The sequence below is a fragment of the Anabrus simplex genome, chromosome 6, assembly GCF_040414725.1.
Source record: "Anabrus simplex isolate iqAnaSimp1 chromosome 6, ASM4041472v1, whole genome shotgun sequence".
In the NCBI taxonomy this organism is placed as follows: domain Eukaryota; kingdom Metazoa; phylum Arthropoda; class Insecta; order Orthoptera; family Tettigoniidae; genus Anabrus; species Anabrus simplex.
The window spans coordinates 176,146,366-176,157,906 of NC_090270.1; the positions used below are offsets into that span (position 1 = coordinate 176,146,366).

The 11,541-nt window shown below is 39.8% G+C and overlaps 1 protein-coding gene across 4 annotated transcripts in view; it reads right to left on the reverse strand.

The window, feature by feature from the left end:
* The window catches only part of LOC136876268 (inactive pancreatic lipase-related protein 1-like), a 343,437-nt gene extending 332,509 nt beyond the window's left edge, over positions 1–10,928 (reverse strand). For all 4 annotated transcript variants that reach the window (XM_068228354.1, XM_067150075.2, XM_068228355.1 and 1 more), the window contains exon 1: positions 10,798–10,928. In XM_068228354.1, coding sequence (XP_068084455.1) covers positions 10,798–10,900 — 103 coding nt within the window. In that variant the 5' untranslated portion in view covers positions 10,901–10,928. The remainder of the gene's footprint in view (positions 1–10,797) is intronic.
* Positions 10,929–11,541: the final 613 nt, after the last annotated feature.

Consider the following 11,541-nt stretch of genomic DNA (forward strand, 5'->3'; position numbering starts at 1 on the left):
ATTTACTTTAAGACTTGCGGTGATTGACTGGTTGATTCAAAAAATGCGATAGGATGGAGACGTTCATCCGAAGATGTATATGTTGCGTGCTATCCGTGTCTTTTCCTCTGAATCCACGTTAATCTAAACCATTTTTTCGAAGAATTTCCCTGAGAGAGCACCAGCTACCAGGAAATATTAACGTGTGTCGTACCTCGACGCGGGATGGGCGCAATGTTATAGTTAAGTAACAGGGCCGTCTGGTGGCACAATCCATTTCGCGGTACGACGTTTCGTCATAGTAATTTTCCAAATGACCGCTTCTAATGAACATCAACTGTGGGGTTTTGAGGCGGAGCCCCAACGAGCAAACGCGAGTCAGAATATACAACGCAGTATCATCAAACTATAGAAACATATGTACTTTTTGGTATGACTTATCGGTACGTATATAATTTTAACATGTGCAAAAAATAGAAAATTTTGAATTCAGGAAATCTGTTAGGATTTTGCGGGTATTCCGGGGAATTTTGATGATACAGATCGCTGTCTGATCTCTAGTGAACTGAGTATCTCTCGGCGATAGGGAAAGTGAAATCTGTCTGCATACGAATAAGAATAGGAAATCTCTAGAATGGAAATATTAGACAGAAGTACATGAATATGATTAATTAAAAAAGTTCCAAACAACGGACAGTAACCAGTTTCGGAATATAGAAAAAGAGTGGGTGGCATACAGGGATGCTGTAGTAGAAATAACAACGAAATGTTTGGGAAAAACTGTGTGTAAAGATGGTAAAAAGCGAACATCTTGGTGGAATGATGAAATGGGGCAGCTTGAAGACGTAAAACGAAGGCGCATCTGAAGGACTGATGCGGACAGGGATTTTTACGTAGATGAAAGAAACAGAACAAAACAAATAATAGTTGAAACCAAGAACAAGTCTTGAGAAGATTTTGGTAATAACCAGGAGAGACTACGTGAAAGCAACGGGGAAACATTTCTGGACAGTAAGGAAGAATCTTATGAAGAAAGGAGATAGGCAATGAATGGTGTTTTGGGTAAATTAGATGAACTCATAATAAATCCCGATGGAATCACTGGATAGGTGGAAGGAATATTTTGAAAATCTTCTCATCGTACAAGGAATTCTTTCTGGTGACGTCCCGAACAACCGAACTCATGGGTAGGAGGAGAATAATGTTGGTGCCATTACGGTTGAGGAAGTGGAAAGGATGGTGAATAAACTACGTTGTTATAAAGCAGCAGGAATATATGAAATTATACGTGAAATGGTGAAAAAACGTGGGAAGGCAGGATGAAATGGCTTCATAGAGTAATAAGATTTTAGTAAGGCACATTCTGATTGTACGAAAGTAGTAATTGCACTTATCTATAAACAAGGGAACAGGAAGTATTGCATCAGCTATCGAGTTGTTTAATTGATCAGTATATCAGCCAAGGTGTTCACTGGGACTTGAAAGGGACTGTGCGATCAGTGGTTGAGAATAAGTTGGATGAAAATTGGGGTGGTTTCAGACCACAGGGGTGTTGGAAGTGTCAGATATTCAGAATGTGCCAGGTAATTGAAAAATGCTACGAGAGGAATAGGCAGTTTCGTAGATCTAAAAAAGGGCATATGACAGAGTACCGAGGGAAACGATGTTAGCCGTATGGGGGATTGTGGGATTAAGGGTTGTAACCGTACAACAGGGTTACAGATTTCATTCAGCATTTATTATTATTATAGCATGAACTGACCCGATTCATTAGATTTTATATTCTGATTTTCATCATTTAGACTGTAATATAATTAGGTATCACGCACATTATGTCATTTAATCATAGGATAAGAGGATTTTGTTTGTAATTATTCTGTACATAAATAAGTGAGGTATGTTGATTTGAAATGGGCATGCTGTGACTTGTAACTGTGGGTAGGTGAGCTGGCGTGATATTTTGCAACCGAGGCTGTTTAACCGCGGCTGTAATAGGCAAGTAAATTTTCCACTGACACATCTTTGTAGTCACCGTTTTCACTCATGGGGAATCTATTAAGACACATGACTACTTTTGTATAGTGCGTGGCAACGTGGTTTCGATAGTGTGTCCGTATTCACCAGCTACCCTGTGTCGATGTGGAAGGAATGACCAGATATTAGGGAGATAAGTGGTCATCACGAGTTTGTATAAGTCGGTCTAAGAGCGGTGCTAAGAGGTGTTTAGAAGAGGTTTAAGAATCGTCGAAGAGGTGTAAGAATGGTGGTCTGATCTGAGTAGAGACTTGTACTGGGCTGATAGTGAAGCAGCAACATCTAATTGCGGGGTAGAACTTTGCAAAGTGAGTTTATTTCAGGAGATTTACCAGAGATGTAGTGCCGTAGTCTGCAGAGGTATAGGAAGTATGTATATATACTCGTATATATCGAATTTAACCGATATATGCAGTTAACAGTCGTCATGATACTTCGAATTCTTTACTGAATTCTACTATGCAATTCGCGAAATTTGTTCGATAATTGAATCTAACGTAGATATATCTAACATCGCATATAACTGATGTATTTAATTCAACAGCCTCTATATTAGTTACTATTATTATTATTATTATTAATGGTATTGCTTTTACGTCCCACTAACTACCTTTACGGTTTCTGAAGACGTGGAAGTGCCGGAATGTTGTCCCTCAGGATTTTTTTACGTGACGATAAATCTGCCGACAGCCGGCTTGCTTATTTGAGCACCTTTAAATACCAGAGGACTGAGCGAGTAGTATTATGTAGTATGCCTGGATATTACATGTTCTTTCAGTAAAGTTTTCCAATTTCTAACTATAAATATTGAGTGGACGTAACCGCATTGGAGCTTACTATACTCGGACAGGAAATGTAGGTCAACTCCAGGTTACATAAGGAGATAACAGCAGACGGCTTCCGACTTCTACCCGATGGTTTTTCCATGAATGTCAAGTTCAATAGTGGTGTGTACAGACATCAGGTAATTACAGCATCAGACATGTTATGCATTAATAACATGAAGAAGAATGTCATCAGCGGCGGTATGATAGTTCAAGTTCCTGCCAATAGCTTTCTTTATTTAGATCAAATTTTCTGTATATGTAACAACAAATCTCACAGGATATATTTTTAGTGTTAAATTAAAGTAAGCCAATGCTAGTTCATCGTGAGGTAGAGTATGGTCATAAATTCAGTTTTCTTTTAATAATAATAATAATAATAATCATAATAATAATAAGTGATTCTATTTCCAAGTACAATCCTCAATTGTGGGAATGCAATCGTAATAAACAATTGTCCTGATCCATGTTCCTGTGTACTGCCAGATGTGTGAGTTTATCACCTCACGCCTTGAGAATTGAGATGAGAGGCATGCTCTCCGAATTTTGTTGCTTATTGCAGCAACTGGCGCTCAACCAATGTATAGTATATTGTGTGAAAGAGATTAACAGTAATAGTAGTACTAGGAGTGAACCATGGGCAACGCCTGAGTGGCCTAATAAGTTGTCCTGAGAGTCGGGATACCAGTTGCTATGGAATGGGAGTGGGCATCTCGGACGTATTCTGAGTCGTGGCCCTCCTTGTTGTCAGGCGGTTAGAACTATGCAATTAACCGGTGGTCCCTAACCCGGTAGAGGAGAGATCCTCACTTGGACTGTGTGTAAGTAAGGGTAGCATCCTACTTCACAGAAATTTTCATCGAGCACGCTCAGAGCAGTTTAAGGAAGCCGCGGACCTATGGGAGTAACGGAGTCCCCTTCCTATTTGACAGGCGAGGGACTCCTTAGAAACAATTTGGCGAACCAGATGGAATGCGATGGGGAGCTTTCAATATTACTGGAGCTTATGGATGAAATAAAGTAGAACTGGCTGAATCAGCAAAGACGATGCGTCTTGATGTCCTAGGAGTTAATGATATTCGGGTGAGGGGAGATAGCGAGGAAGAGAAAGGAGATTATAAAGTGTAATTTGACGGATGTTAAAAAGCGAAGGGCACAATGTGGGGTAGGACTGTTCATAAGAAACACTACTGCACGCAACATAGTTTAGGCAAGTAAATGAGCGCATGACGTGGGTAAATTGGATGGTTGGAGGATTTTTTTTTTGCTAGGGGCTTTACGTCGCACCGACACAGATAGGTATTATGGCAACGATGGGATAGGGAAGGCCTAGGAGTTGGAAGGAAGCGGCCTTGGCCTTAATTAAGGTACAGCCCCAGCATTTGCCTGGTGTGAAAATGGGAAACCACGGAAAACCATCTTCAGGGCTGCCGATAGTGGGATTCGAACCTACTATCTCCCGGATGCAAGCTCACAGCCGCGCGCCTCTACGCGCACAGCCAACTCGCCCGGTGGTTGGAGGAATTAGAACGAAAATTGCCTCAGTGTATTCACCATATGAGGGTGCAGATGAGGATGAAGTTGATAAGATTTATGAATCATTGGGTGACATCGTAGTTAGGGTCAACAGCAAGTATACCGTAGAATAATGCTAATGGGCGATTTCAATGTGAGAGGTGGAAATAGAACTGAATGATACGAAAGGGTGATTGGTAAATGTTGGGAAGATATGGAAGCTAATATGAATGGGAAGCGTTTGCTGGACTTCTGTGTTGGTATGGCATTAGCAGTTACAAATACATTCTTCAAGCAAATCCACCGCTACACATGGGAGAGTAGGGACACCGGATCCATAATAGATTATATCATAACCGACTCTGAATTCAGGAAATCTGTCAGGAATGTGAGGGTATTCCGGGGATTTTTTTTTATGCTACAGACTACTACTATCTGATTTGCAGTTAACTAAGTGTCTCTAGGCTTAGGATAGAGGAATAGAAATATGTCTGTAGACAGATAAGACAGAACGAGGAAATTAGACAAAAGTAAATGGATGGATGAAACGTTCCAATCAGTGCACAGTAAGCAGGTTCAGGATATAGGAAGAGAATGGGTGGCATACAGGGATGCTATAGTAGAAACAGCAAGGGAATGTCTAGGAATAACTATGTGTAATGATAGGAAAAAGCGAACCTCTTGGTGGGACGATAAAGTGAGAGCATCTTGTAAACGTAAAACGATTTTCAGTACGCGGCACGTAATTGAAAAATGCTACGAGAGGAATAGACAGTTATGTTTCGTAGATCTAAAGAAGGCATATGACAGAGAAGCGAGGAAAATATGTTCACCGTCCTGGGGGACTATGGTATTAAGGGTAGGTTATTAAAATCAATCAGATGCATTTATGTTGACAATTGGGCTGCCATGATTATTCACAGTATAATGAGTTCTTGGTCCAAGGTACTTATAGGGGTTAAATAACGCTGCAATCATTCACCTTTATTGTTCATATTTTACATGGATCATCTGCTGAACGGTGTTAAGTGGCAGGGAGGTATTCGGTTCGGTGATAATCTAGTGAGCAGTCTAGCCTATGCTGACGACCTGGTCTTAATGGCAGATTGTGCAGAAAACCTGCAGACTAATATCTTGAAACTTGAAGATAGGTGCAATGAGTAGGCCTATGGTACGGAAATTAGCCTTTCTAAGACGAAATTGATGTCAGAGGGTAAGAAATCTGAGAAAACTGAATGCCAGATTGGGAATATAAAGCTGGAACAGGTAGATAATTACAAATATTTAGGATGTGTGTTCTCTCAGGATGGTAGTATAGTAAGTGAGATTGATTCAAGGTGCAGTAAAGCTAATGCAGTGAGCTGCCAGTTGGGATCAACAGTATTCTGTAAGAAGGAAGTCAGCTACCTTTATATCTGTCTGTTTACAGGCCAACTTTGCTTTATGAGAGTGAAAACTGGGTGGACTCAAGAAATGTTGTTCATAAGTTAGAAGTAACAGACATGAAAGTAGCGAGAATGTTTGCTCCTACAAACAGGCGAGAGCAATGGCAGGAGGGTACACGGAATATGGAAATAAAATCTAAGGTAGGAATGAACTCGATAGATGACGCTGTACGTATAAACCGGCTTCGGTGATGGGGGTCACGTGAGGCGAATGGAGGAGGATAGGTTACCTAGGAGAATAATGGACTCTGTTATGGAGGGTAAGAGGGGTAGAGGGAGACCAAGACGACGATGGTTAGACTCAGTTTCCATCGATTTAAAGATACGAGGCCACAGAACTAGTTACAAATAGAGGATTGTGGTGGCGATTAGTAAATTGGAGGAGGCTTGCAGACTGATCGTTGAAAGGCATAACAGCCTATAATGATGTATTATTATTATTATTATTATTATTATTAATGGTATTGCTTTTACGTCCCACTAACTACCTTTACGGTTTCTGAAGACGTGGAAGTGCCGGAATGTTGTCCCTCAGGATTTTTTTACGTGACGATAAATCTGCCGACAGCCGGCTTGCTTATTTGAGCACCTTTAAATACCAGAGGACTGAGCGAGAATCGAAACCGCGTTTTTTCAACCAGAAGCGCAGCTCTTCTACCGTCTACGCCACTCAGTCCGATTCTGTTATTATTATTATTATTATTATTATTATTATTATTATTATTATTATTATTATTATTATTATTATTATTATTATTATTATTATTATTATTATTATTATTATTATTCGGCCCGTGGCGGCCACGATTATTTAGTGATGAAGTCGTAACCCTGTGAACACGTGGTTAGCTAGTTCGATTCCCTTTGACAGGAAAAGTTTTCATCAGAATATTGGTCGGCAGGGTAGGAACGGTAGTGGTATAATATTTCTAATCGCTAGATTGCGAGCCAAAAACCTTGGTTCAGTTCCGAAACTTCTCCTCAGGGTTCATATGGTGTGAGGGCACGTGACACTGTTGCTGTTGATGGTGATTCTTCCGTTGGATTGAGCCGTTAAGCTTTTAGCAGCCATCTTGGGTGTTATTCGAGTGGAGTAGACTATGTACCGACACCGGGTTCCGCCCTCTCCATACCTCATTTACATCATCATTACATACACAGACACGCATTTCACCCTTTTGCTTCAAATAGAAAGACCTGGCACCAGCCCTTTCCGGAGAGCACATGCAATCAATCAATCAATCAATCAATCAGTCAATCAATCAATCAATCAATCAATCAATCAATCAATCAATCAATCAATCAAATTATTATTATTATTATTGTACCGGGCGGTACAACTCCACGCCGCTAATTTAAAATTTGCGCCAGTTGAAACTCCTCTGCTGGAGGAAGTCTGAACTTTATATACGCTATTAATTCGCTACCTTCTCAAAAGATGTCACTACGTGGAAAATTTTGAGTTTTTGAACTGTGTCATTTTTGATGTGTTTTTGTTTTGCTTGAAGTAAGAAGTGTGAACTTTCTCTTCTAGAGGACACTACTGAAGATCAACAATAGTGCACCCTAGTGCGAAGTCAAAGAACTATTTTGTTGGAGAAATTTTTATTTCAAATGTTTGTCTTTGCTAAAAAATTTTCAGTTATTGTTTAAGTTGGCTGTATACCCCTCTCTTTCCCCTTGTTTTGCATTTAACCAATCCCGAATTTCTGTTATTAATTTCTGACCAATCGTAGGTATCTTCCCCCAACTTGAATATGTTGCTGTATCCTACCCAATAAAAAGTTTGTGGGAGGGTGTTTTCATTCCCCTGACACCTAGAACCTTCCGCGAGAGGATATAAACTGCTGATTTTAGGGTCTCCGGGCCACTTCTGTTCCATCTTTCAGTGTATAAAGTACATAGCAGGAGGCGGGAAGCGCCTCTTTCCTCGGCAGCGGTCAACAACAAGGTAATGGCCGATTAATAACTTCTTTCTTTGCTTGCTCAGCAGTTTAACTCTCGGGGCGGGTTCTAAGCGTTCCACCATGTAACCTTTCCTAAATGTAACTACTCTTTTCATATATTCTCTTTTAAAGCTACATACTGGGATAGAGAGTGCTAACCCTCTCGAGCTCCCACTCATATTGTTTTGAGGTGAACTTATTTTTCTCAACCTATTCTCGTTAACGTTAAACAAATTGTTCTCTTCTTAAGTCACCTCTTTAGTATGGGATTAGTCCTGGTATTATCGGCCTAGTGCCAAGTAGGTCTTAATCAAAGTGCAAGTTCGCCTCCTCTCAAATTGTTACCTTAGAGGTCATTTAATTAACCTTCTTTTCATTTTATAGACCTCAATAGATTGGGTATTTTACCCCTGTGTTTATGTCCGTTGAGGACAACTTGAAGGTGGAGTTTGGTGTGGCCTGGGAGAGGCTTAAATTTGAGAGCGAGTGGCTCTTTTGAAAATTGAGTGTTGTATGCCTCGTGGAGGCTTTTCAGTGTAATTTGGAGCTAGGGCTCCTAGGCATGAATGGGGTTTTCTGCCCCTCTGTTGAAACTTGTGTTTGGAGGTAAAACTGAGCTGATTGCCCAGGTATTGTGTTTTCAGGGCTCGAAGCCCAAATCCTGTAAATATTGTAACTACCCTTTGACTTGCTACTTTGTACCTGCCATGCTTGTTATTTCTTTGTTTTTGAAAAGAAAATATAACCTGGTTAAATTTTAAATTAATTTTACTTTAGTAGCTTGAGACCCGTTCACCACCCCGCACCTTCTTTCACGCATAACTACCACAAAAATACGGTAACAATTATTATTATTATTATTATTATTATTATTATTATTATTATTATTATTATTATTATTATTATTATTATTATTATTATTATTATTATTATTATTATTATTATTATTATTATTATTATTCAGATCTTAGAGGAATTTGGCTTGTACGGTAACACAAGAGCGATCATCCAGCAGTCTCTCACCAACACCATTTCAAAAGTGAAGTTCAGACTTCAGAAGCCTTTGAAATACAGATGAGGAGTTAGGCAGGGAGATGGTCTCTCACCTCTGTTGTTCAACTGCGTTCTTGGGAAAGTGACTGTGAATGTTGCAGAGAAATGAGTTATGAAGGAGTCGAAAGCGGAGTAAGACCAGGCCACAAGAACAAGAACCATTCAATTGGCTGTCTAGCATTTGCAGACAATCTTGCGGTTTTCGCTAATTCCTTGGATGTGGCCACGAAGCAGATCAACCAGCTTGAAACACAAGCTGCAAAGGCGGGCCTCTAGATCTCCTTTGAGGAAACGAAACCTCAAACTGGCACCAAGTGAGCTAGAAGGGAGTCGCGAGAAAGTCAAGCGGGTTGAAAAATTTAAGTGTCTTGGTGAATGGATAGAACCTAACATCTCCGAAAAAGAAGCCGTTGCATCACCATGAATAAAATTAAAATGACTTGCCATCTAACTAAAAATTTCTCTATCAAAGGATCTATATCTCTAAATGCAAAAATCAAACACTATTGCACTGCCATCCGGCCAGAGCCTCTATATGCAGCGGAATGTCTCGCCATGAACAAAAAAGGCATGATGGAGGAATTGGTGGCTAAGGAAAGGAAGATTTTGAGGAAAATCTTAGGTCCAGTCAAAGGGAATAGCGAGTTTAGGAGACGGCACAACCAGGAGCTGTACACGCTTGTGGAGAAAATAACCGACATGATGCAGGATTACTTTTTATGGACACATACCTCGAATGAAGTCAATTCGGTTGACCAACCGCATTTTCACTTGCATTTTCACTTTCTTCCAAAAGTAAAAGGCAACGGGGCATGGTTCAGTGAGGTACAGAAAGATCTGGAGGCGACTGGGAATTCCTTTGAAGATATCCAGTAGCGTGACCCACTTAACAAAAACTTCAAGAACATCAGAGTTTCCAACCAAAGCCGAAGCTGAAAAATGGAAGGAGTGACATCGTCTAGGAATTAAGGAATGCTGGACCAACATCAAAGCTCAAAGGAAACAGATGAAATGACGTGGTCCTTAGTTGGCCGAAACGAAACGGGAAGAAAAAATATTATTATTATTATTATTATTATTATTATTATTATTATTATTATTATTATTATTATTATTATTGTGTGTTTACGACCCTTCATTTGCTACACATTTGAATGAACACCTGAGTGTCAGAATTTTGTCTCTCATTTCATTAACGCAGTTTCAGTAAACTACGGGGAGTTATCGCATTTAAGCAGCCTCTAAAGCCACTGATCTCAGCAAGGATCGAGCCGGGTTTTTGCTACTTGTTAATCGAATGTTTGAGGCGATTGTAAGAATGAGAAAACGCTAGGACTGGGAAGGTAGCGGCCGTAGGCGTAACTAAGGTACAGTCCCACATTTGCCTGTTGTGAAAATGGGAAGCCAACGGTGGGATCCTAACCCACTATCTCTCGAATGCAAACTCACAGCTACGTTACCCGTTCAGTTGCGAAGTTTCTTGATAACACTGCTCTATCGGAGTCTGCACACTTGAACTTTTTATTGGAAAATATGTACGACAATTCCCAGGTATAAAAGAAGGGAGTAACACAGCTGCAAGGCCGTGAGTTTGACTCCTCGTTGGAGAGTCAAAAAGTGTTGGAACGACGAAATACTTTCAGAAGTTCATATGGCTCTGGAGATTAATAAGGTTCTAAATCAATCGAAATGATCGAGTGAACTTATGTGTATACGATAACATAAATGGTGAAATTTAGGGCTACTTCATTAAATACTGTCATAAAAAATGTGCATCAAAACATGCTTTGGTAATCCAAAATGTTTGAAAATTGAGATAATATTCCTTGATATAAAAACTAGGTTACTATTGGTCAATGATTTTCAACAAATGGATATAAATATAATTTGTAATTGTGGTGCCAAATTTCGTGAACATTTAGTGAAAATATTTTAAGAAGTAACATTAAAACAATTAAAATTTGAGTACGTCCTCACATTCCCGTCAAGGTGAACTCTTACCTGCATTACTATGCCGGAAGATCGGTGGTAAGAGGCAGCTGAAGTGAAGGAACTCTCCCAGCACTAGCATGTGAAATAGCAGCACAGAATACAAGATACGCATGGTTCAGCGCTCTGTGATCTAATGTCCAACAATTGACTCACTCAGCGACTTATTAACATGTCCGCTGTCACAAAACATTGCACCACCGTTCCGTGACCAGAAATAATTACGCTCCCAGCTGTAGTTAAAAGTCACCTTACTGTGATTTCATGAGTCCATGATGGCCGTCCTTGGCACTCGAGCTCACTCGTTATACTCTCGTTACCTGCAGAAGAGAAAATATTGGCCACGATAACGTACATGGGATATTTTACACTCTAATCTACACACAACATGTTTATTGTAAGTCTGTAAAGTTTAAATTCTGAACCACACTTCTTACGTAACTCAGATTAACCAAATAAATAGATTAGAAACTGGTTCAGTCTTATTATTTCTGTATATTTATTATTTTTCTTGACCGGATCCGGTGCCTCTCTCATAATGGCTATTCGGTTGACCTCAAAAGATCCGTTCCAATTCAAGATTTAAATCAGAGTGGAAAATGGGACAAGCAAGAAATTACAACAGGAAACTTGTTAGTAATCTTGGAAACGTGTCTATTACAATCAGAAAGAACGCCCCCTAGAGTTTACATGCAACATATATCAAGTTGACGAACCTGTAAATCGTCACCTTAGCATTACAACTAGGTAAATTAG